Source organism: Bubalus bubalis, chromosome 16 (assembly GCF_019923935.1).
Source record: "Bubalus bubalis isolate 160015118507 breed Murrah chromosome 16, NDDB_SH_1, whole genome shotgun sequence".
Classification (NCBI taxonomy): domain Eukaryota; kingdom Metazoa; phylum Chordata; class Mammalia; order Artiodactyla; family Bovidae; genus Bubalus; species Bubalus bubalis.
In genome coordinates this window covers 7,974,223-8,001,427 of record NC_059172.1, presented here as the reverse complement: position 1 = coordinate 8,001,427, position 27,205 = coordinate 7,974,223, and the positions used below count along the sequence as shown (strand labels likewise).

Here is a 27,205-nt window from a genome sequence, read left to right as displayed (position 1 = left end):
AGCCACACTAGCTTCCTTTCAGCTCTGCAACACACTACCATTTCTCACAACTTTTGCACAAGCCATATCCTCTACTTAGAATATTGTTTCCCCAGACCCTTCTATGGCCACTCTCAGCTCAGTGTCATATAGCCTCAGAGCTCACCACCCTACATGTGCCTTGTCCTTACTCATTGCCTTTACTCTGTTTTATATCGGATATTGAATAAGGATTCATGGAGATGGGGCCATTTTGCCAAAGTCTTATAGGATGTGTAAGAGTTTGCATTGGTGCATGCTCAGTCTCTTCATTCATGTCCAACTCTTGTGACCCCATGGGCTGCAGTCCACCAGGCTCCTCTGCCCATGGGATTCCCCAAGTAACAATACTAGAGTGGGTTGCCATTCCCTCCTCCAGGGGATCTTCCCCACCCTCCCACCACCCACCGCCAGGGGTTGAACCCGAGTCTCCTGCATTACAGGTGGATTTTTTACTGCTAAGCCACCAGGGAAGTGTTATGTACAAGTTTACTAAGCAGAAAATGTGGAATAGGTACATTCTAGGTGGAGAGAAGAGCTTATCCCAAAGCAAGAGGGTGTGAATGAGCTCAGTATGTTTGGGAATAGTGAGTAGGAAGGAAGGTATGGCAAGAGAATTACATGTGTAGGAAAGAGTGAATGGCATAGTGGCTGGAAAACTAGATTGGAGCCAGACTGTGAAGGAATATATGTGTCTGCATGTTAAGGAATTTTGCTTCATCCTAGCAATGGTGAGTCAGCAGTATTTTCAAAGTAAGGAAGTAACATGGTCAAATTTCAATTTTAGAACAATAAACTCTGTGACAATATAGAAGATGACTTGAGGGAGAAAAAAATAGACACCAACTGCAGCTTTTTGTCCTGAGATTCTAAACTTTGGGAACTTCCAGTTCATATCCTGAGTTTCTTTAGTGATTCCTAGTAGATTCTCTTTCCTCTTCCTAACCAGTTCTCTTGTCTATGGGCAGCATCATCTCTACGCCTGTTGTTGAGTTAGTTGATTTTTTTCTGGGTATTTCTTAAGCTATGATGATCTGTCACACATAGTATTTAGGTGTAGGGAGGAGATACCAATGCTGTCTGATTGATTTTTAATCTTCTCAATGATGCCTCGCCATTTGCTGACCTCTTTATTTAATGAATTTATTTCATGAATTGGTTCCTGTGAGGCAATCATAAGTCCTATGGATTGGATGGCCTTCATTCTCTAGACTATTAATCTAAAGTGGGGGGAAAGTCTATTTAATAGGCACTGTGCATGGTTCTGGAAATTGAAAGATGAATGAAGACTGTCTCTGACCTCCAGGAACTCACAACTTAGTAGGATAATTCAAATCGTGTTTTTTTTTAATGACATAAATTTTTTAAGTCTACTTTTTCTAATATATTGTTTACATTTTATTTCCAGTCCTTTAGCTACATGCATAACCTGTGAAATTAACATTTATAGAACACTCCACCCCACAATAGCAAGATAAACATTCTTTTCAAAGTGCACCCACGACATCTACTGAGGCATATTTACTAAGGTAGTCCATATTCCAGATTGTAAAACAAGTCTCAATAAAGGCAAAAAGATTCAAGCCATATAAGATTTTATATCTGATCACAGAGGAATCAAACTAGAAATCAAGGAATTCCATGGTGGTCCAGTGGTTAGGACTCCATGCTTTCACTACTGAGGGCCTAGATTTGGTTCCTAGTTGGGAATACCAGACCACCTGACCTGCCTCTTGAGAAACCTGTATGCAGGTCAGGAAGCAACAGTTAGAACTGGACATGGAACAACAGACTGGTTCCAAATAGGAAAAGGAGTACGTCAAGGCTGTATATTGTCACCCTGCTTATTTAACTTATATGCAGAGTACATCATGAGAAATGCTGGGCTGGAAGAAGCACAAGCTGGAATCAAGATTGCCGGAGAAATATCAATAACCTCAGATATGCAGATGACACCACCCTTATGTCAGAAAGTGAAGAGGAACTAAAAAACCTCTTGATGAAAGTGAAAGAGGAGAGTGAAAAAGTTGGCTTAAAGCTCAACATTCAGAAAACTAAGATCATGGCATCTGGTCCCATCACTTCATGCGAAATAGATGGGGAAACAGTGGAAACAGTGAGAGACTTTATTTTGGGGGGCTCCAAAATCACTGCAAATGGTGATTGCAGCCATGAAATTAAAAGACACTTACTCCTTGGAAGGAAAGTTATGACCAACCTAGATAGCATATTCAAAAGCAGAGACATTACTTTGCCAACAAAGGTCCATCTAGTCAAGGCTATGGTTTTTCCAGTAGTCATGTATGGTTGTGAAAGTTGGACTGTGAAGAAAGTGAAGTGAAAATTGCTCAGTCGTGTCCGACTCTTTGCGACCCCATGGACTGTAGCCTACCAGGCTCCTCTGTTCATGGGATTTTCCAGGCAATAGTACTGGAGAGGATTGCCATTTCCTTCTCCAGGGAACTTCCCAACCCAGGGATCGAACCCGGGTCTCCCACATTGTAGACAGATGCTTAACCGTCTGAGCCAACAGGGAAGTCAAGAAAGCTGACTGCCAAAGAATTGATGCTTTTGAACTGTGGTGTTGGAGAAGACTCTTGAGAGTCCCTTGGACTGCAAGGAGATCCAACCAGTCCATTCTAAAGGAGATCAATCCTGGGTGTTCATTGGAAGGACTGATGCTAAAGCTGAAACTCCAATACTTTGGCCACCTCATGCGAAGAGTTGACTCATTGGAAAAGACTCTGATGCTGGGAGGGATTGGGGGCAGGAGGAGAAGGGGACGGCAGAGGATGAGATGGCTGGATGGCATCACCGACTCGATGGACATGAGTTTGGGTAAACTCCGGGAGTTGGCGATGGACAGGGAGGCCTGGCGTGCTGCGATTCATGGGGTCGCAAAGAGTCAGAAACGACTGAGTGACTGAACTGAACTGAACTGAACTGGGGAACTAAGATCCCACAGATTGCACAAAGAAACAAAAAATTAAACAAAACAGAAACACCTCTGGAAAACCCTCTGGTGTATGGAAATCCTGAATAATACATTTTTATATAAACCATGGGACAAAGAAGAATTCCAAAGGGAAATTAGATAATGTTTTCTATTTTAGTTCATAAACTTAAATGTTTAAAAAATACAAAATCACATTTTGGAAAATTGGAGCTCTCTTTGTGGGAAGATTTTTAACTAAAAATTGCATTTCTTTATAAATAGACAGGTGTTCAGGTCATCTGTTTTTTCTTGAGTGAAACTTGCTAGTTTGGATTTCAAGGAATTTTTCCATTTTACATAATTTATTAAATGAGTAACACTGTCCTACTATTCCCTTAGTGAAAATGACATAAATATTTATCCAGGTGCGTACTTCAGGACAGAGGAAGGCACGGCTAATTTTTGTGGGCTACCAAGAAGGGTCAAAAAAAATCTTCGTTTCTTTTAAATTACATGAAAGTATAATTTCCAACTCTTTTTGCAGCACAGAAAATATAAAATAACAAGAAGGTACGAGTCTGTAATTGTCTTTGGGCTCCAGTTCAAGTTAAGCCGTGTCCTCTAAACCACTTTCTTGCGATGCATTAGTTTTCTTTAACTGACCAAGAATTTGTGACCATTCTTTGCAAGTTCTCCCAAAGTTCTGGTCTGCTGATCTGGGGCAGTCTAAAATGATTTGTCTGTGAATAATATTTTAAAGTAAACATGTAAATCTCATGCAGTGGCACCACACTTAGTTTCTGCTTTTCTCTTATGGAAGATAAGTCTTTGAACAAGAGCCTTGTAGCTCAGCATGAATTTCATGACCTGCATTTCTTAGGAGCTGCTTCGCCTTTAGCATCTTTCTGCTGGATGAGCTGATAAAAGCTTGTCCTAGTTTCTTGAACCTGTTTTGTAGCAATAACTCAGACTGCATTTTTTTCTTTCTATTGTTTCCTTGAGGTTTAAAACTATTTGGTACGTTTATGTTTGCTTTTCTGTGGTTTTCAGTTCCAAGGAGGATTTTCTTCCCTATCCATCTCTCCACAGATCCTCTGCAGAGCCAGAGATGGCTGTTCATTTTCTCTTTATAATTAGAAATTATAATCTGATAGATTGATGTCTCAACATACCCTCTCTCACGGGCGTTTTTTCCATTGAGTTTGATGTTTCCATTCTTTACGCTGCAGTGCTGACTGGCACATCTCAAGCCCTCTCCATGTTTTGATCAATTTCATATCACTTGCTTATATTCAGGATTGTGGAGTTGATTTCTGATTTATTGGTTTACCTTGATGATTATTTGTTTGGGTAAAAATTTCAGAAGTATGTAATGATAATTGAAGAACCTGAAAAGTCCATCTAATTGAAGGCTGAGATGTTTTTCTTTTTTTTTTTTAACATTCAATAGGTTCACAGAAATACACTTGACTCGAACAATTCTTGTGTATTTCTCCTTTTCTTAAGATCCGATGTTGTAAAGGTTTCACTAGAAAACTTCCTTTGCCACTGATGGGTTGCCAAAACATATTCATGTGATGTACAGCAAAAAAAGAAATCTAAAAGTAATGGCCACTTTTGGGGAAAAACAAACTCTCTATGAAGGGTTATCACTTCTTCTTAAAAACATTTTAAAGATTTTCAAGCCACTCAGTTATTGTTCGTTTTCAGGTTGTTCGTATGCCTATTATAGATCATTTTAAGGATAAAGAAAAGTATAAAGAGAAAAAATGTAAGCAGTACTTCCACCACCATTTAAAGGCTACCTGCTATTTCTGTGCAACCTCAAACTTTCTTGAAGGCTTAGCCTAGCGACCACCTGCCCTTTTCTAAGTCTTCCGCCTCAATGGACTGTTTAGGACATTAAGAGTGGAAGACCGACTTTAAATATAAGGGCCCTTAGGATTTTTATGGAAGGGATGGAGCTGTAGGAAAAACCTACAAATTGCTCCAGAGATGACATCTTGTTCTTATTTAGCTTTCTTTGAGTCATTAACAGTCGGGCGCCACTGGTGCTGAAACTTATCATTATTATAACCGCAAATGGGTTAATGCCCAAACAAAGCTATATTCTTGGGGCTGGTTCCCAGCTCCACCACACAGACCCCAAGAGCAGCACCCTCCAAATCCCAGGATAATGCCCCACAAATGAGGTGATGTCAAATGTTCAGCCTGAACTCAAAATTCTCTTCTTTTATCTGAGAGCTCACATTTGCTGGCAGGGAAGAGCCAAGGGGAAAATAAATAAATAAACGTCAAGCCAACAAACCCTAAAAAAAGAGGCTATGTGGTTTAGTGGTCAGACCACTATCCTGGAGGTTGAGATCGCTGCGATACAGTTCCAGCTCTCCCACTGACTGGCTGGATGATGCTAGACAAGTCATTTTCCTGACACGGTCCTCGGTTTCCCTACTTAGAAAAGGGAGCACTGCTTTAGCAAGTTTTTATGAGCACAAATGAAATGACCTGTGAATAGCTTCAGGTTGCTTGGAAATAAAATGAAATTGCAATCCTTAATAATTACCATCCTATTACTTAATTAATAATACAGTAAAAAGCCACAGGTGTTAAAGTTATGAAACTCCCATACCCTCAAGGTGCATGGGGGATGGGGCAGGGCAGTGGGAGGCAAGGGTGGAGGAAGAAGGCAAAATTTTTCAAATCAAATTTGCAGAACTTCACATCAAATACCAAATTAGCAAATTTATTACCTCAAGATAATAAATGCTGTCCTGAGTTTGGCTTTGGCCGTTTATCCTTACCACATCTAAACTCAGAGTGACTCACAGGAGCCTAGAAATGAGACATACACAATTTTAAGGGAAAGGGAGAATTAGGAGGTTTGAAGCTTCTGCTGGAGGAGGCTAAGAATAGACCCACTCAGAACACAAAGAGAGCCTCCTCTTTCCTCTTCCTCCCAGTGTAGGTGGTCTACTGGTTTCCCAGTCATTCCTTTGAAAAAATGATTTTTGTTTTCTTTCTGTCCGCAAAACCTCACCTTGTGTGGGGGAGAGCTAGCTAAAAATGTGAGGACAGAGTCGCTTTTTCTACTGCGTTAGAACCGTGACAAGTACTGTACAATACTAACCCCTTGTTGGGTGTGGAGAGAGGCTGAAAGACAAATACTGTATGTGAATATCTGGAAACTTGAAAACCAAGGAGTTCTCTACCTTCTTAAAGGAAAAGTGAGCAATTAGGAATATGAGGGGGGAAATCCAATAGGTGTCCTTGTTTGTGCATCCCACTCCCCCAAGACGTGGAGTGTCTTTTAGGGGAAAAAAAAAAAGACATTTGGGAAGGATATCAAATAGTAAGAGACAGAAGTAGAAGGAGGGGCTATAAAGATAAAGAGGAATTTGAGACGAAATGTCCATGAAGTCATAGAGGACTTAATGAGCACCTTCTGGATGCCCAGTCTTGTCACAAGCAAAGACATCTCTGACCTCAAGGAGCAGCTGAGATATGGGCATGTGAAAGCACTTTGTAATAATTTAAGATGGTAAATAATCAGATAAAAATAGAAAGAAAGTGAAGTCACTCAGTCGTGTCCGACTCTTTGTGACCCCATGGACTATACCTACCAGGTTCCTCCATCCATGGGATTTTCCAGGCAAGAGTACTGGAGTGGGGTGCCATTGCCTTTTCCAGGGGGTCTTCCAGACCCCTGGAACCCGGGTCTCCTGCACTGCAGACAGAGGCTTCACAGTCTGAGCCACCAGGGAAGCCACCAAAAAAAAAAAAAAAAAAGATGATGGGATATTAAATGTTTATGGGGATTTAGAGGTGGGAGCTACTATTGTGGGGCTTCCCTGGTGGGTCAGTTGGTCAAGAATCTGCCTGCTATGTAGGACACTGCCGGCAATGCAGGAGACTTGAGTTCAATCCCTGGGTCCGGAAGATCCCCTGGAGGAGAGAATGGCAACCCACTCCAGTATTCTTGCCTGGAGAATTCCATGGACAGAGGAGTCACATGGGCTACAGTCTACGAGAGTAGGACACAACTTAGCGACTAAACCATCAAGGCTACTATTATGATAACAGTTGTATAAAGCAGGAAGAGTCATGAAATTCAGAAATTGAGGGTATATGGAGGGCTGGCAATAAGTTTTCCACACCGGGAAATATGATGGTTTCAGAGGAACTCTCCGCCTCAAATTCCTCTAAAACCATCGCCTCAAGAAAGGGAGTCCAAAGAAACTAAGACCGCCGCGAGGCGACTGCTCCCGGAACTGGTACGGCCAGCTTGGAGTTGCGATACGGAAACTGTTTGCGTGACACCCCCTCCGTCTCCTGCCTCTCCCGCCGTTTGGGTGCCATGGCAACCGAGAGAGCCGGGAGACCTGGGTTCCGGAAGCCGAGGAGCTGGAGCTCTGAAGCCACCCTGATCAAAGGATGCTGAGTCCGGAGCGCCTAGCCCTACCGGACTACGAGTATCTGGGTAGGCGCTTCCTTCAGCTTTGGGGAAGGAAAGAAATGCCAACGCATTAGGCCAGGGTCTGGGGAGGAGGATGGGGCGGGATCTGAGTGTGAATGGGTCGGGTGGGCTAGGGAGGGGCGTGGGGGGGGGGGGGGCGCTGATCCAGGGGCCTGAAGGTGTAAGGCCCAGCGAAGAAGAAAACAACATCTGGGGACTAAAGAATGCTGAAGTGTACCCGCTGGAGCTCAGGCTGTGTGGGTTGTGCTCACAGTGGTCTAGGTTGGACTTGAGAATTGGCGGGGGTGGGGGGCTTTGGGATGTTATGATATGCTGCTAGTGGGGTAACCTTAGAACCTTGAAGCGCCACATCAGTCATTCCGTGAGCCGTCATATAACCGTCACGGCGGCGCAACTACACTTTCGAGTGTTTCTTTTACATTAGGCGCTATGCTGAGCATTTTACATGCATTCCTTATTGAATCTTCGTAACAGCCCTAGGAGGAAACTGTTTTCCTTCCATTTTGCAGACGGAGAAACTGAGGCTGAAGAGATAACTTACACAAAGCCACACCGCTAGGAAATGGTATGGCCTGATCAGAACCTAATTTGCCCACTCCTGAGCTTGAGTTCTTCATCAGTAGGGCTGCGGCTGTAATACGTTATGCACACTTAGCACCTTCAGGGTGGATGAAAAAAGAGTGTGTGTAGGTATATGCATACGTGTAAGGACACGTGTTTTAAAACGTTGTTTAGTCGCTAAGTCATGTCCAACTCTCTTGCAACCCCATGGACTGAAGCTGGCCAGGCTTCTCTGTCCATGGGGGTTTCCCAGGCAAGAATACTGGAGTGGGTTGCCATTTCCTTGCCCGGGGATCTTCCAGACCCAGAGATCGAACCCACGTCTCCTCCATTGGCAGGTGGATTGTTTACCACTGAGCCACCAAGGAAGCCCTTTAAAACATTAATAGACTTTACTTTTAAAGAAATTTTAAGTTTACAGGAAATTAAGCAAATATTGTAGTGTTCCCATGTACTCCCAGTCAGTTTCCTGTTATTAATATCTGACATCTCTTAGTATAGTACACTTTTTACAGTTGATGGACCAATATTGATACGTTATTATTAACTAAGATCCACAGTTTGCCTTAGGGTCAGTCTGTGTCAGTACAGTTTTCTGGGTTTTGACAAATGCATAGTGTCAGGCGTCCACCATTATAGTACTGTGCAGAGTAGTTCCACCCCCTGTCTATTCATCCTTTCCCCTGTCCCCCAACCATGGGCAACCATTGACCTTTTTACTTTCTCTAAAGTCTTGCTTATTCAGAATATCATACAGTGGAGTCACAGAGTATATAACCTTTTCAGACTGGCTTTTTTCACTAAGCAATAATGCATTTTAGGTCCCTCCACATCTTTTCCGGGCTTGATAGCTCATTTCTTTTTATCACTGAGAGATATTCAATTATATGGATATATCGATACTATACACATTTTTTTAAATGAAAAACAATTCCAGTTTAAATTTCTGAATTTGTCATATGGAAACTAGATTAAAAAATATAAAGAAGTTTGTAAGGAAAAGTCTCTTCCAGCCCTTTTCCCCTCATCTGCCAGTTTTCATCTGTCCTCAGCCCACTACTAGTAACCACTGTTAACTGGTTTCCTGGTGTCCTTCCAGAGTTTAGTTTATTATGTATATAAGAGATAATGTATTTTTTTCTTTCTGTATATCTCATAGTGATTTCTGTATCAGTGAGAGCTTTCTCATTCTTCTAAAAAATTTTTTAGCCACATAGTATTGAAATAATTTATTTGACCAGTTCTCAGTTGGTACACATGTTGTTTTTAGCCTTTTGCTGTTACTGAAAATGTGTGTGTTGGTCGCTCAGTCATGTCCATTCGCGACCCTGTGGACTGTAGCCAGCCAGGCTCCTCTGTCCTTGGAATTCTCCAGGCAAGAATACTGTAGTGGGTAGCCAGGAGATCTTCCCAACCCATGGATCAAACCCAGGTCTCCCGCACTGCAGGCAGATTCTTTACCATCTGAACCACTCTGTCTAACCAGAGAAGGCCATTACTGAAAATGCCCCACTGAATAACCTGTAATTTTGTGTCATTACTAGTATATCTGCAAAGATAAAACCACGAAGTAAAATTGGTGGGTCAGAGATACATGCATTTTAAATATTGATAGACATTGCTAAGTCATGTTTCGCAGGGGTTGGACTATTTTACACTGCTGTTAGCAATGTAGGAGAATCCCTGTTTCCCTATGGTCTTTCCAACAAAATATATCAAACTCAAACCATCAGATATTTTCAACTGGTTAGTGACAGACAGTCCCAGGGTAGATTTGATATGCGTTTCTCTTATGAAGTTAGGACTCTTGTCACCAAGGTTAAGGGGTATATGTGGCATTTGAAAGGAGTATACATACCTAATTCTCCTAATTGGAGAAGGAAATGGTAACCCACTCCAGTATTCTTGCCCAGAAAATTCCACGGACAGAGGAGCCTGGAGGGCTATGGCCATGGGATCTCAAAGAGTTGGACACAACTGAGCGATTTCACTCACTCATATATACCTAAAGAACATAATTAAATCACAGATTATTTTGCATCCAATGAATAATAATGTCTAGCAATGCCTAGACTCTTGTTAAGAATTTTATGTTTTTTATCTTACTTACTTGGTACTAATAAGTCTATGAAATATTTGAAAAGCCTAGTCCTTTGTTCAGTTCCTTGGATATTTGTCTCAAAGTCTTGACATATGTAAATTATATGCCTCAAAGGCTTGACATATTTAATATTACTGGTTCTTTGGTGAGTAGAAGTTGATGGTCCCTCCATAAGTGGCTTTTTTTTTTTCAGAGAGACTAAGCCAATGGCATTATTGATAATGAATTTATAAACAGAATCAAAGTTTCAGATTGGCCGAAAAAACTTCAGCATCCAGCCACTTACCTAATTATTGAACCCTGGATTATTGAAGCTCTTTCAGGTTCTGTTGCATATTTAAGTGTCTTAACTCCATGTCCCAGTCACTGCCTGGACATTCATATTGCCCTAAGCAGGGTCATACTACTCACTGCCTTCCTCACGGTTGCTCAAACCATACAACTCTGCTGAAATGCATTTGTCTTTAGTTGAGAGCAACCCTGCCCATTTCAGTTTGGTCTCTTTTAGAGGCATGCTGTTGCTGTTTTGAAGCATTCACCCTCCATTTAACAACCACTGAAAATCGTCCCTTATAGATTAATTTAATGAAATATTTTCTGGTTTGAAAATTTAAATACTTGTGGAGGTTTTGTTTGACTTGATTTGGCTCTTCTCCTTTTCTTCTTCTTCTTCTTTTTTTTTTTTTTTTTTACAAATTATAAAGTCACGTGTGTAGAACTAGACAAGAAAATGCATACAGAAAAAAGAAAATTGGGGAGACGGGAAAGCTCTAGGTATTCAGTGCATGGGAAAAGTGAAAGTTCAATATCCCTTGGTAAGTGTAAATGGAGACCTCTTTTTAGTATTATGTACAAATTACAGGGATACCTATGCAGTGAATATCTATAGGTTTTCCTTTCTACCTGTTAGCCAGGGCTTCTATTTGCCTTTTTCACTACTAGTGAAGAAAAGAATCTTTCATCATGTTGGGTAAACTGATCTGTTCCCTGCTGACTTGGTGGATTTGGAACCTGTAATCATGGCCTGGAATGGCTTTAGTATCTTAAGATCATCATTACAGAATCAGCTCTGTGATGTTCATGCCTGCAGTCATCAGAATAGAGTGATAGAAACTGTGTTAATGCCCAGGCATAAATAGAGAGAGGAGAATCTGGAAAAGAGATGAAATAAATATAGAGCCCTTGAAAGAGTTCCAGCTTCATGAAAGCTACTTATTGGAAGCTTCTGCCAGAGGCTGAGGTGTGTCTGTGTATCTGGTTGGGTGGGGAGAGTTCTCTAGAGCCGAAGGGCGGCCTGTTCTGGTCCCAGGTTTGCAAAACACACTCCCTACATGCTGACGTGAGTATAAGCAAGAGGGTGTGAAGTTTATCATCTTACCCCACCTAGACTGGGGAGGTGCTTGCTTTCACTCATGTTCCTATTTACCACTTCTGTTTCTATGGAAAGTGTTTGTTCTCACTAGGTTGGTAGTGGATCAGCATGATAGGTAACTCCAGGGAATCGGGTGGTCTTTCTCCTTTGCAGGCTGTACTTATAGAGGAATCATAATAAATTGGATAGTTTTTTTTTTCTTAGTGTGGATCTTTTTTTTTTCTTTTTTGAGTTTGTTACAATATTGCTTCTGTTTTATGTGTTGGTTTTTTGGCTATGAGACCTGTGGGATCTTGGCTCCCCAACTAGGGATTGAACCCACACCCCCCCACATTGGAAGGTGAAGTCTGAACCACTGGACTGTCAGGGAAGTCCCTGAATAGTTTTTTTGTTTTTTTTAATTGGAAGATAATTGCTTTACAATGTCTCATTGGTTTCTGCGTACAACTACGTGAATCAGCTGTAAGTATACATATATCCCCTCCCTCTTGACCCTCTCTCCCATCCCCAACCCCCACAGTTATTTTGAAGCTATAGTTTTTGAACACTTCATTTATGCTTAACACTGTGCCTTAACTCGTTTCATCTTCACAACCGTCATACAAGGTATTATTAGGTAAAGGAGAAAGGGAAGGATATACCCAACTGAATGCAGAGTTCCAGAGAAGAGCAAGGAGAGATAAGAAAACCTTCTTAAGTGAACAGTGCGAAGAAATAGAGGAAAACAATAAAATGGGAAAGACTAGAAATCTCTTCAAGAAAATTGGAGATACCAAAGGAACATTTCATGCAAAGATAGGAACAATAAAGGAGGAGGAAATGGCAAGGACCTAACAGAAACTGAAGAGATTAAGAAGAGATGTCAAAAATACACAGAACTATGCAAAAAAGGCCTTAATGACCCAGATAACCACCATGGTGTGGTCACTCATCTAGAGCCAGACATTCTGGAGTGTGAAGTCAAGTGGACCTTAGGAAGCATTACTACAAACAAAGCTAGTGGAAGTGATGGAATTCTAGCTGAGTTATTTTAAATCCTAAAAGATGATGCTGTGAAAGTGTTGCACTCAACATGCCAGCAAATTTGGAAAACTCCAGCAGTGGCCACAGTACTGGAAAAGGTCAGTTTTCATTCCAATCCCAAAGAAAGGCAATGCCAAAGAATGTTCAGACTACCATACAAATGTGCTCATTTCACATGCTAGCAAGGTCATGCTCAAAATCCTTTAAGCTAGGCTTCAACGGTCCATGAACCAAGAATTTCCAGATGTACAAGCTGGATTTAGAAAAGGCAGAGGAACCAGAGGTCAAATTGTCAACATCTGCTGGATCATAGAAAAAAAGCAAGGGAATTCCAGCTAAATATCTACTTTTGCTTCATTGACTACTCCAAAGCCTTTGACTGTGTGGATCACAACCAACTGTGGGACATTCTTAAAGAGATAGGAATACCAGACCACCTTACCCGCCTTCTGAGAAATCTGTATGCAGGTTAAGAAACAACAGTTAGAAACGGACATGGAACAACAGACCAGTTCAAAAATGGGAAAGGAGGACTTCAAGGTTGTATATTGTTACACTGCTTATTTAACTTATATGCAGAGTACATCGTGCAAAATGCCAGGCTGGATGAATCACAAGCTGGAATCAAGATTGCTGGGAGAAGTAACAACAACCTCAGACATGCAGGTGTGTGTGTGTGTGTGTGTGTGTGTGTGTGTGTGCTTAGTTGCTCAATTGTGTTGCCCTTTGCAACCAGGTTCCTCTGTCCATGGAGATTCTCCAAGCAAGAATACTGGAGCAGGTTGCCATGCCCTGCTCGAGGGCAGAAAGTAAAGAGGAACAAAGAGCCTCTTGATGAGGGTGAAAGAGGAGAGTGAGAATCTGGCTTAAAACTCAGCATTCAAAAAGCTAAGAATGTAGCATCTGGTCCCATCACTTTATGGCAAATTGATGGGGAAAAAGTGGAAACAGTGGCAGATTTTATATCCTTGGGCTCCAAAATCACTGCAGATGGTAACTGCAGTCATGAAATTAAAAGACCGTCGCTTCTTGGAAGAAAAGCTATGACAAATCTAGATAGCATATTAAAAAACAGAGACATCACTTTGCTGACAAAGGTCCGTGTAGTCAAAGCTATTATTTTTCCAGTAGTCATGTATAGATGTGAGAGTTGGACTATAAAGAAGGCTGAGCGCTGAAGAACTGATTCTTTCAAATTGTGGTGCTGGAGAAGACTCTTGAGAGTCCCTTGGACTGCAAGGAGATCAAACCAGTCAATCCTAAAGGAAATCAACTCTGAATATTCATTGGAAGGACTGATAATGAAGCTGAAGTTCCAGTACTTTGGCACCTGATGCGAAGAGCCGACTCATTGGGAAAGACCCTGAAGCTGAGAAAGATTGAGGGCAGGAGGAGAAGTGGGTGACAGAGGATGAGATGGTTGGATGGCATCACCAACTTAACGGACATGAGTTTGAACAAACTCAAGGAGATTGTGAAGGACAGGGAAGCTTTGTGTGCTATAGTCCGTGGGGTCACAAAAAGTTGAACACAAATTAGCAACTGAACAACAATAATTATTAGTCCTATTTAGTAGTTATTAAAATCTCATTTTACAAATAAGAAAACTGAGTCTTAGAGAGGCTAATTGATTTGTACAAAGTCACATAGGTGGTGATGCACACAGGTGGTGATGCAGATTCAGATCCAGGTTTATGGAATTCCATGCCTGTTTTTCCCTCTCTTCAGTTCAGTTCAGTTCAGTTCAGTTGCTCAATCGTGATTCTTTGTGACCCCATGGACTGTAGCATGCCAGGCCTCCCTGTCCATCACCAACTCCGAGACTTTACCCAAACTCACGTCCATTGAGTCGGTGATGCCATCCAACCATCTCATCCTCTGTCGTCTCCTTCTCCTCCTGCCTTCAATCTTTCCCAGCATCAGCATCTTTTCAAATGAGTCATCTCTTCGCATGAGGTGGCCAAAGTATTGGAGTTTCAGCATCAACATCAGTCCTTCCAATGAACACCCAGGACTGATCTCCTTTAGGATAGACTGGTTTGATCTCCTTGCAGTCCAAGGGACTCTCAAGAGTCTTCTCCAACACCACAGTTCAAACTCAGAGATAAAAATAAACAAACCAAAATAGCTGCTGCCTGTAAAGGGTGTGATCCTTGCTTCCCTTTTAAGACTGGAGCTCTTAAACAGTTCATTAGTTGCAAATAAGTGTCCTGAGAACAGAAATTGTATCTTACTCATCCTTGTATATCTGCCTTTCACAATACAGACACCTTATACATACCTGAGTGTTACATAAAAGTGAAAGTGTTATTGCTCAGTTGTGTCCAACTCTTTGCAACCCCATGGACTGTAGCCCACGAGGCGCCTCTGTCCATGGGATTCTCCAGGCAAGAATACTGGAATGGGTTTCCATTTCTTTCTCCAGGGGCTCTTCCCCACCCAGGGATTGAACCCTGGTCTCCTGCATTATGGGCAAACTCTTTACCACCTGAGCCATCCATGCAACATGAATAATCTGACCTTAGAGTCCCCCAAGTGTGAGCAGCTACAACAATAACTGACTTATTAAGTACTTAGTATGTACCAGGTGACATTCTATATACTTTACATATTAATGCACATGAAGATAGTTTCAGTTTTTGTCTGTATTTCATAGATGAGGAAACTGCAGCACCAAGGCATTAAATAAATAGTTAGTGAGTCCTGGAGGCAGGATTCTAATCCAGCAGTCTAATTTCAGAGTCTGCATTGTTTAACTCTATGCTACAAATACCTTGAACAACTCCAAAAATGAGGCTTCATGGTTGCATGGATTCTGGAGTCAGTTCAGATGACTCCAAGGGCTTAATTTAACATTTCTGCCAGGAGGGGGCGTCCTAGGAATCAGGATGGATCAAAGAATAGTAAAATTCCAGTTGCTTCTTCCACTGGACTCATCTCTCAAAGGCAGGCAGGAAGGAAGATTACGACTAAAAATAGACCGTTTAGGGGAGCTTGCGTGACTGTAATCTATGAACTTTGTGCAGCTGTGTGACCTTGAGGAAGTTACTCAACCTCTCTGTGCCTCAGATGCCTAATCTGCAAAATATAGATAATAATACTACTTACCTCATGCATATAAGCTTTTAGAGCAACACCTGGCTGATACATTGTGAAAAGAGGATATACAAAGATGAGTAAGATATCTTTTCCTATAGAGCATCTAGGTAGGTGCTCAGTAGATATAAGCTGCTATTATTATTCCTGTTTTTTAATAAAAACATGTAATACATCTGTGGCAATGGGTCACGGAGCCGGACACGACTGAAGCAATCTAGCTCGCACAATACATCTGTGGTACCCATGAAACTGCCTCTCAGATCTCCTAGTGTGGGAGGGGAAGATAATTAACTCCAGCTCTCAATCCAACACCTTGTTCACACTGAGGTCACACTTCCCGCAGGCTGCTCCCAACAGATGACTGGGTGAGGCGGGCAGACCCACTTTTATGAGAAGTGTGACTCCTCTGATGGTGACTTCGGCTTGAGGACTCCCACCGCACCGCAGCCGAATACCCCCATTCTCTTCTCTACGCGGGTCAGCCCTGCAGTGCGTCTGTCACCTCTCCGAGTCTCTTCCAGCTCCCTCCGCACTTTCCCTCATGGGCTTTTCATCCCCTAAATCTCTTGCATGTCTGATCCTGTCTTCTTGTCTGCTTCTCAGAGTCCCTGGACTAAGACAGCCTCCAACAGTCACTGATACACTCCCTTTCAGTCATGAGGTTAAGATTTCTTCAAGCCTTGGCAGAGGTTCTGACATATGACTGTTTCTATGTTGAAGATTCTTAAGTGTTACTAATCTTGGTTTTTGGGGTTTGTTTTTTTTTTTTTTGCATTTGCTGATATCAACTTGTCTTATTGCCAGACATAGTTTCTCTTTTTGCTTTTGGATGAGTCTTGATAAGCAAACGTAATTTTGTTGGAATATAATCAGTTCAGTTCAGTCGCTCAGTCGTGTCTGACTCTTGGCGACCCCATGAACCACAGCACGCCAGGCCTCCCTGTCCATCACCAACTCCCGGAGTCCACCCAAACCCATGTCCATCGAGTCGGTGATGCCATCCAGCCATCTCATCCTCTGTCGTCCCCTTCTCCTCCTGCCCTCAATCTTTCCCAGCATCAGAGTCTTTTCAAATGAGTCAGCTCTTCACATGAGGTGTCCAAAGTATTGGAGTTTCAGCTTCAACATCAGTCTTTCCAATCTCCCAAACCCAGCCTCATGCTAGGAAACATTGCCATTTATAGTAAGTCAGAAGAAATACTCATAGGATTTTAGAGAGCTCGGGTTGTTGCAGAAAGAAAAGGAATAAATACTATAGATGTTACACTGATTCCCTAAATCTTTGGAAACTAGGTTTATAATAATAAAGCTGGTCACTTAGAAACAATAATGCATATGTTCACATAATCATGAACATAATATTCATAAGTGACTAACACAAAGTAACTGTGTAATAAGTGCCGACTGGGAAAAATTGAGGGCAGGAGGAGAAAGGGATGGTTGAATGCCATCACTGACTCGATGGACATGAGTTTGAGCAAGCTCTGGGAGTTGGTGAAGGACAGGTAAGCCTGGCGTGCTGCAGTCCATGGGGTCTCAAAGACTCGGACACGACTGAGCGACTGAACTGAACTGAAACTGGGAAAAGAGCCGAGACACCTGCCTACATACAGTTCACTCAGTCTGTTACAGCACTTAGATCCCATCTCCCATGTATGGCGTAAGTTTCCTCCAGGGAGTGGCACATTATATTCATGCTTTGCTTTATATAGAGAAGCTATTCAGGGAACAAGAAAGAAAGAATGGAAGGAAGGAAGAATTAGGAAGAGAAGAAAGGAAGGGGAAAGGGGGAAGAAGAAAGGAAAGAGATGATTTTGTGGACATGTGCCTTACTGTTTTTAAGTGACCAGCTTCATATATTGTAAACCTATGAATAGTATCCAGAGACTTAGGAAGTCAGCATTTAACATCTATAATATTTATTTATTTTCCTTCCTGCAACAACCCGAGCATTCTAAAGTCCCATGAGCATTTCTGTTGACATATTGTAAACAGCAATGGGTTGGATTGGCACTAGCATGGGGTTGGATTTGGAAGGTTCACGAATCATATTCAAACAAAAGTAAGTTTGCTTATCAGGATTCGTCCAAAAGCGAAACAAGAAATCGCCATCACAGGGGCAGCAGCTCCCTAGGCGGCCTGGTTCTGGGCTGTGCCTCTGGGAGTTGTTCCTGGAAGTTCAGCCTAGACTCTGCTTCAGTCATCTTTCTAAGGATTCCGTAAGCCACTTAATAAATGTAATCAATGTTTCTGTTGGAGGGGGTTAGGGATGGGGGACGGAGGCTGTCGGAGGAGAGCAAGTGAGTTCTAAGGCATGCTGTTTGTTGACCATTACCCACCTCTATTTCTCCTGGGTAACTGACTACAGGTGATGTCAGTGTTATTCTAGGGATTAAAAATAGTTCCGTAAATTTTTTACTTTGCCTATCATTTATATATTCAGGTAATCTTAAAATCTTCCCTCCAAATGCTGTCTAAAAGTTGGAGATCACTATTTTTTGTTATAAATGCCACATTTGCTAAATAAGTGAATTTAGGAAGCTGATTAGGTAATCAAAGTTTTAAAAAGTAAAAAAGACTTCAGAAGAGATAGATGATCCATTAAGTTATCTCTGGTTCATCTTCCAGTTTATATCCTTCTTAGCGCTTATCACAATTATCTTATTAATCTATTCGTGTATCTTGTTATTGTCTGTTTCTTACTAGAATGTAAGCATAAGGGCAGGCTCATTCTCTCAGTATCTCCAAAATCTAGCACAGTGCTTGGCCCAAGTTAAGTGCACAGTTGTTAAATGAACAGCGTGCTTTATGTGGGCTTCCCAGGTGGTGCTAGTGGTAAGACCCTGCCTGCCAATACAGAAGATGTAAGAGACTTGGGTTCAGTTCCTGGGTCAGGAAGATCGCCGGGAGGAGGGCATGGCAACCCACTTCAGTATTCTTGTCTGGAGAATCCCATGGACAGAGGAGCCTGGCGGGCTGTAGTCCGTGGGGTTGCAAAGAGTCGGTCACGACTCAAGCGACTTAGCACACATGCACACTGCTTTAAGTAGCAAAATAATTTTTTTTTCAAATGAAAGAAAGGAATCCAGTTCAGAAAATAGTTACTGAATTCCTGCTGCGTGAGAGACACTAGGGTTTTTTCCCTTCTTCCATTGACAACCAAAGGAGAACTGATGAAAATCTTTGCTCTGAATGCTGTCCAAACGTTGGGGATCACCATTACTTGTATATATACCATGTTTACTAAATGAGTAAATATAATTTCTTGGTTGACATCATGTTTTCTTTGTTTTGATTACACAGCAGTAAGATTTAATTCCTTTTTTCAAATGGTTTCTTATGAAGGAAGGAAATTTTATACCATTTTGAGGCATCTCCTGGAGATCCCGTTTTCAGTTGGGCAGAGTAACATGCTTTGATTAAGCCTGGAATTACCCTTGTCAGCCACTCGCTGGGTGCTTCCCTACGGGCCTTAGGAAATAGCTCATCCTATGATTGGAATTTCAAGTCAAAACACATTTATCTGAGCAGAATTTTAATGATTTATCAAAGAGAGGAGGGGTTTTCCCAAACACATCTGAACTTACCAAATTACTGATCCCATTAGCTATGTTTTCTCTTAAGCACTTCTCTTTAAACAAAGTAATTACAGCTGAAATCATCCAATGTATTTTTCATAAAAGCTTTTGACTAAGTTGTGTTTGATTAGCAGGAACCCAGTAAAAGTAAATATTGTTTGAGAAGGCACTTTCTGAGCCCTTTCTTTTTCTTCATTGAATTAGCTTTTTTGAAAGCACTGTTCTTTGGAGAGAGTAAGAGCCTTTTTCCAGCTGTCCTATTGTGTAGCCCAAGGTCTTGTTAATACTATTATCTGGCCCTGAGATTACAGGTAATTGTGATAAAACACAGGCTTCAGTTTCTGTAATCTCAGACAGAAATCTGTTTGTGCTCTGGCCTTCACATCAGGTGTTTGTGAAATGCAGACTTCTCTCACCTGGAATAGCCCCCCCACCCCCCCGCCCCGGCCCCCAGTAAACAGAGGTATCTGGCAGGGAAAGGGCTGTATAAGAGCCATTGCCTTTATTTTTTTTTTAATCATGTGGCAGAACTCCTCCTGTGGCCAACTTACATACAACATGTGCCCTAAATGGGAAAATTATATATTTTAAAATAGGCATGCTTAAAACAATAACACTTTTGAATGTGAAATGTACCAGAAGGCCGCATGTCTCTGGCTTTGCTTGTCAAATGGAGAGGCTGCCAGAACCACTCGGCTCCATGGTTCTCATGCCCTAAAGTCCTGGAAACTGACACGTAAGTAGGCAACGCACAAAGAAGCTCAGCCCATGAGAATGAGTTTGGGTGCCCGGGCTGGCCCCCTTTCTCTCTGTGTGGAGTTCTTTCCAGCTTCGCTTCTCCTGTCCCATCACAGTGGTTTTCAGAAAGGAGAGATTAAACGCATCTGGTATTTCAGCGTGTTAGCTGCACAGGCAACATGAGGCTAGCACTCAGGCCACTGTTGAGCCTGTCATATGGAAGGAATTGCTTTTCAGGGGAGATTATAATTGTGTATGTAGCCACACAAATGCACATTCTGCCCGGAGGGAAATGCACAGAAGAGGGGGCCTTATGCTGCCACTCAGGCCTCTTTGTGGAGGGCTGCATAAGGAGCCCTTACATGGCATAGTCATCTCTTCAAAAAAAAAGGTGGGGGGACGGGGGAGGACGCGGGTAGAGGGGGAGAAGAAGAAACACACTCTTCCCCAAGTGAGTTGCTTTTACTGGCCCTGCAGCTTTGTCTAAGAGTTTTGCAGATTCCTGATGACATCATTTATAATGCTAGTGTGCAGACAGTAAGCAAAAAAATAATTTAGCTTCAGGCATTTTGACAAAACTTGAATAGTCCAATTTAGAGAAATGATAATGAGCTTTATGAACAGTAAGCACATGAGCTTAAACAACAAGCATGACCCCAGTCTTTCTTGGAATGTGACACATTGAAAGATGACTGTAGAGAAAACTAGAAGCTTGACACTTTTGAATCATGTGCAGTTCAGACTGGAGCCCACGGTCTAGTGTTAATCCCATGCAGTGTGTTCTGGTTAGTGGCTGAAGTACAGGCTACCAAGTGAGCAAGTCATTAAGCCCCTTGAGCCCTAGCATTGTACCTGTGAGAAAGGAAAAGGTAATAGTACCACCTACCTCACTGGAATGTTAGAAGATTGAGACGATAAACATGTACAGCTCTTTATAAGAAAGGTATTTTGTAAACAGAAAATACCATTGTTACTCTCCTTGATCAAATTTCCCCACCACGAGGAGATGATAAAAGCTACCTCAGACTGGGTTGAGAGTATGAATTAATTAATATATATCAGTTATCTTACAGTAAATTTAATGAGACCTAAAATTGTCTTTCTTGATAGTCTGTAGACCACCAAACCTGATATTTAAGCACATGATTAACTTACAAAGTCTTACACGTTCCGTCGGTCTTTTGCCTTGCCTTCAAGAATTGGCATGGTAGGGAATGGTGCATACTCTACCATGTGGTGGTGGAAGAAAATAAGTTAGGTCTTCAGGAAGCATGGCCCTGCCTCTTTTCTTTTCAAGGTTATGCCTACAGATAATCTTTGGAGTCTTGCTAATCTTTGTTGCCCTGTCTGAACATAGGTAGTGACTGTTTGGACCTTTGTTCTTCCAGTAAATATTTGGTTTTGATTTCATGTTTCTAAAGAAGAAGCAAGCTTATAAGGAAAAGAAGTGATTGATTTATCTTACATTGTGAACTTTTCTTATCATATTTCTTAGTAGTTTAAGAGAAAATAATTGTTGCTGAAGGACCTAACTCTTGAGTTCCCTAACTGGAAAGGTCTTAAACTAAGCCAAATAATAAAAACTGTTTTGGTTGTTATCGTTAAAGAAGGGATACTGGAAAAGACTTTATATTTTTTAAATGACAAAATTATCACTGACATCTCTGCTTCCATTTGTGTTGGTATTTGCATAAGGTTTTAGGCAACAAAACCTGAGACGACCCCCTTGAAAATAGTGTCATTTTCATCTTCTGTTTCCAAGTACACTAATGTTTGGATAACCTCACTTCCCAGATTTCATTTTCTATTAGATGACACAAAATGGGAAATGCTATTTCATTTAAACTCTAAACCCTCAGCAGAGATTCTCTCTCGTACATTTTTTAAAATTAATTCATTAATTATTTTACTTTACGATATTGTATTGGTTTTGCCATACATTGACATGAATCTGCCGCGGGTGTACATGTGTTCCCCATCCTGAACCCCCCTCCGACCTCCCTCCCCATCCCATCTCTCAGGGTCCTCACAGTGCACCAGCCCCGAGCACCCTGTCTCATGCATCAAACCTGGACTGGCGATTCATTTCACATATGGTAATATACATGTTTCAATGCCATTCTCCCAAATCATCCCACCCTCGCCCTCTCCCACAGAGTCCAAAAGACTGTTCTATATATCTGTGTCTCTTTTGCTGTCTCGCATACAGGGTCATTGTTACCATCTTTCTAAATTCCATATATATGCATTAGTATACTATATTGGTGTTTTTCTTTCTGGCTTACTTCACTCTGTATAATAGGCTCCAGTTTCATCCACCTCATTAGAACTGATTCAAATGTATTCTTTTTAATGGCTGAGTAATACTCCATTGTGTATATGTACCACAGCTTTCTTATCCATTCATCTGCTGGTGGGCATCTAGGTTGCTTCCATGTCCTGGCTATTGTAAACAGTGCTGCGATGAACATTGGGGTACACGTGTCTCTTTCAATTCTGATTTCCTTGGTGTGTATGCCCAGCAGTGGGATTGCTGGGTCATATGGCAATTCTGTTTCCAGTTTTTTAAGGAATCTCCACACTGTTCTCCATAGTGGCTATAGCAGTTTGCATTCCCACCAACAGTGTAAGAGGGTTCCCTTTTCGCCACACCCTCTCCAGCATTTATTGCTTGTAGACTTTTGGATAGCAGCCATTCAGACTGGCGTGAAATGGTACCTCATTGTGGTTTTGATTTGCATTTCTCTGATAATGAGTGATGTTGAGCATCTTTTCATGTGTTTGTTAGCCATCTGTATGTCTTCTTTGGAGAAATGTCTGTTCAATTCTTTGGCCCACTTTTTGATTGGGTCGTTAATTTTTCTGGAATTGAGCTGCAGGAGTTGCTTGTATATTTTTGAGATTAATTCTTTGTCCATTGCTTTGTTTGTTATTATTTTCTCCCGTTCTGAAGGCTGTCTTTTCACCTTGCTTATAGTTTCCTTTGTTGTGCAGAAGCTTTTAACTTTAATTAGGTCCCATTTGTTTATTTTTGCTTTTATTTCCAATATTCTGGGAGGTGGGTCATAGAGGATCCTGCTGTGGTCTATGTCGGAGGGTGTTTTGCCTATGTTTCTCTCTTTTTAAATACAGAGATAATATTCCAGCTTCTAAGTAAGCCCAGCCCCCCAAATACTGTCTTAAGTGGGAAATATATTCAAACAGATGTTCTTGGTATGCCAGCTGGAGTCATTCTCATATCCAGGAGGACTAGAATCAGTCCTTATATTTGTGAGGTAGGTACCAGCTTGACCCTCACTTTTCCATGAGGAAACTGAAATTTAGGTTATGTAACTTGCCCAAGGTCATCCAGCCAGTAAATGTGGAGGTGAAGCTTGAATGAAATTTATCTAACTCTAGAGCCTGTGTTGTCAGCTACTTTGCTTTTAGGTCTGATTTCTCAAGGCCTGCTTTCTTATTCAGTTCATAAGGATTTAAGGATTAGAACTTAATATTTTAACAGAAATGTCTATGAAATATATGATATATTCCCCATATTCCCTGGTATATAATAGAACCTAATTTAACGTTTTCTTGATGACATGGTGTCATTATTTTACATGTTTGTACTGTAGATGTGTTATGACATTTACTCATGAGGGTGTATGTTAGGAAACAGGGACCCAGAGAGCTTAAGTAAAATTTCCAGCGTTCATGTAGATAGCAGTAGGTGGAGCTAAGATTTGATTCTAGTTCTTCTGATTCCAAATTTAGTGGTTTAGGTGCCACTTAATCAGTGTTGGTTAAATCTGACTGGTAGCTGTCATTGATTAATGACAAGAACATCCCCTGTTGCTCAAAACTCTCTCTCCAGACTAATGTTTCCTACTAGGTCAGTAAGCTGGTGAGTGTATTGAGGTTCTGTACTTTAGGTGATTTTGTGCCACTGATCTCAGGGTGATGGTTGAGCAACCGCCCCCTCCAGTGCAATGGCTTATACAGGAGAGAACTTTATTTCTCTCTCCCTTAACCTAGGTCCACGATGCAGAAGGCAGAAATCTGCTCTAGAAAGCCATCGCAGGATTTCAGGCTAGCAGGGTAGCCATGCCATTTGAAATCCGTGGTTTCTGAGGATGCCTCCATTGTAGCCATTTCCTGTCACTAAAAGGAAAAGGGGAAGGAATGAGTCCAGGGCAGACACCTTTTAAGCAAATAAGGCAGAAGCTGCAAACATCACTTGTGCTCACATTTCCTGGGTGAGGACTTAACATAAGACCACCGCTAATTGCAGAGGAGCTTGGGAAGTCCAACCAGACATCGTGTGTGAGAAGAATACGAGCACGTATTTTGCATAGGAGCACATATATTCGGAGTGCCGACAATAACCTACCGTGCCTGGTCTGTGCGTGGTTAGTAGCCGCTTGCCCTTGTTCAGAGGGGGAGCGCAGATACTCCAGTGGGTGTTTGGCGTTTCCTTCCCTATGTCTACCTCTTCAAGTACAGTGTATTTTATCGGTTGTCCCTGTTCTCCACTCTTTTACCTTACACTACTACTGAGCTTGATTGCTCCCTTTTTATTATTATTATTTTTTTTTTCATAACTCTGTGTCTCCAGTCATTTCTCTTGGATCACTTCTCTGTCCTTAGTAAACATTTCCAACTAATCAGAATAGTTCCTTTCTACACTTCAGGGAGCACATGTAATTGTTAGAGTTTTAGTTCTTCTTTATTGTGTTGCTTGCTGTCTGTTGGAGCTTACTTTTGCTGCCAAATAAAAATTTTTTGAGTGGGGAGTTAGACCCATGGTAGACACTTAAATCTTGTCTCCAGAGAGAGAGTTTTACAATGAATAAAGATATTTGTCTTCCTAGGCTGAGAGTAAGAGATTTAGAAGGACGAGGAAAAGGTGGGGATGCAGAAACTGGGGGAGGAGTGAGTTTCAAGATGGAGGGAGCGTTCAGTGCTATCAGCGGCCTCCACGAGGTCAAATAAGATAAGAGCTGCAAAAGGGATTGTCAGTGGCATTAGGTGAGGCGTGTCAGTGGAGCGCTGTGGCAGGATGCCAGGTTTGCCTGTAAATGGGAAGGGTGAGGGATTTGAGACAATAGGTAGGATAGACTTGTTTCCAGAAGTTTGGTGGACTGGGAAAGGACAGGGCGTGGTAGCAAGGGTAGGCGAGAGTTTATTGTTGTTTTGAAGTTTTTAGAGTCTTGAGTATGTTCACAGGCTGAAGGAAAGGGAGCCATTGTAGAAGAGAGAGGGATGATCCAAGAGAATAAGATGATTAAATGATGCAATACTTTTTTAGAAGAGGTGGGAGAACATTCCAGGATCAAGGGCAGAGGTGCAAGCTTGTTTTTAGAGGTGGGATTCAGGACCATGTTTATTCATTAGGCACTACAGGCATTGTGCCAAATCTATAAATGGTTTTGAAATTTTTGGAAATATTTGATAGCTAAAAAATATTTGTGTGTATGTGTGTGCTCACTTGTGTCCGACTCTTTGTGACCCCATGGACTGTAGCCCGCCAGGCTCCTCTGTCCACAGGATTTTCCAGGCCAGAATGCTCAAGTGGGTTGTCATTTTCTACCCTGGGGATCTTCCCAACCCAGGGATTGAACCTGCATCTCTTGTGCCTCCTGCATTGGCAGGGGGATTCTTTATCACTGTATCACCTGGGAAGCCTCCAAAATAACATTTATTGACCCTAAAATATGGGTAATGTCTAATTATACATTTATAAAACATAGTATTATATCACTTTTATTGTTATATTTAGTATGGAAAAGCATTTTATTACATTTAAAAGCAACTTGTACATGCTCACAAGGTAATGCTCAAAATCCTTAAAGCTATGCTTCAGTAGTAGGTGAACCAAGAGCTTCCAGATGTATAAGCTGGATTTTAAAAAAGGCAGAGGAAAAAAAAAAGTCAGAGGAACCAGAGATCAAATTGCCAGCATCCATTGGATCATAGAAAAAACAAGGGAATTCCAGAAAAACATCTACTTCTGCTTTATTGACTACTCAAAAACCTTTGACTGTGGATCACAACAAACTGTGGAAAACTCTTAAAGAGACAGGAATACAAGACCACCTTACCCACCTCCTGAGAAAACTGTATGCAGGTCAAGAAGCAACAGTTAGAACCGAACATGGAGCAACAGACTGGTTCAAAATTGGGAAAGGAGTAGGTCAAGGCTGCATATTGTCACCCTGCTTATTTAACTTATATGCAGAGTACATCATGTGAAATGCTGGGCTACATGAATCACAAGCTGGAATCAAGATTGCCAGGAGAAATATCAGCCACCTCAGATATGCAGTAGATACCACTCTAATGGCAGAAATCAGAGAGGAACTAAAGAACCTTTTGATGAAGGTGAAAGAGGAGAGTAAAAAAGCTGGCTTAAACTCAGCATTATAAAACTAAGATCATGGCATCTGGTCCCATCACTTTATGGCAAATAGATGGGGAAAAATTGGAAACAGTGGCAGATTTTATTTTTTGGGCTCCAAAACCACTGCAGACCATGACTGCAGCTATGAAATTAAAAGATGCTTGCTCCTTGGAAGAAAAGCTATGACAAACCTAGACAATATATTGAAAAGCAGAGACATCACTTTGCCAAAAAAGGTCCATGTAGTCAAAGCTATGGTTTTCCCAGTAGTCATGGATAGATGTGAGTTGGACCATAAAGAAGGCTGAGTGTGAAAGAATTGATGCTTTCATACTATGGTTTTGGAGAAGACTCTTGAGAGTCCCTTGGACAGCAAGGAGATCATACCAATCAATCCTAAAAGAAATCAACCCTGAATATTCATTGCAAGGACTGGTGCTAAAGCTGAAGCTCCAGTACTTTGACCACCTGATGCAAAGAGCCAACTCATTGGAAAAGACTCTGCTGCTAGGAAAGATTGAGGGCAGGAGGAGAAGCGGCAACAGAGGCTGAGACGGTTGGATGGTATCACCAACTCAATGGACATGAGTTTGAGCAAACTCAGGGAGATAGTGAAGGACAGGGAAGCCTGATGTGCTGTAGTCCATGGAGTCACAAAGAGTTGGCCATGACTTAGCGACTGAACAACAAAAGCAAGTTATAGGTAAGATTTTTTGCAATTAGCAGGAGATCCTAAGTGTGAATTCATGTCCTAACATGGTTTTAAAAGAACTCTGCTGCTGCTAAGTCACTTCAGTCGTGTCCGACTCTGAGTGACCCCATTCACGGCAGCCCACCAGGCTCCCCTGTCCCTGGGATTCTCCAGGCAAGAACACTGGAGTGGGTTGCCATTTCCTTCTGCAATGCATGAAAGTGAAAAGTGAAAGT

The 27,205-nt window shown here is 41.7% G+C and overlaps 1 protein-coding gene across 4 annotated transcripts in view; it reads left to right on the top strand.

Annotated features, from left to right (window-relative positions):
- Positions 1 to 7,260: 7,260 nt before the first annotated feature.
- Positions 7,261 to 27,205, top strand: part of C16H11orf49 (chromosome 16 C11orf49 homolog) — a 210,775-nt gene continuing 190,830 nt past the window's right edge. The window contains exons 1-2 of one of the 4 annotated variants that reach the window (XM_044929193.2): positions 7,305 to 7,430; positions 7,937 to 7,992. Coding sequence is in view for 2 of the 4 variants with exons in the window: in XM_006042412.4 (XP_006042474.1) it covers positions 7,385 to 7,430 (46 nt within the window). In the remaining 2 variants the exon portion in view is untranslated. Of the gene's footprint in view, positions 7,431 to 7,936; positions 7,993 to 27,205 lie in introns of all 4 variants that reach the window. The other 3 variants (XM_006042412.4, XM_006042411.4, XM_006042413.4) reach the window with 3 other exon arrangements.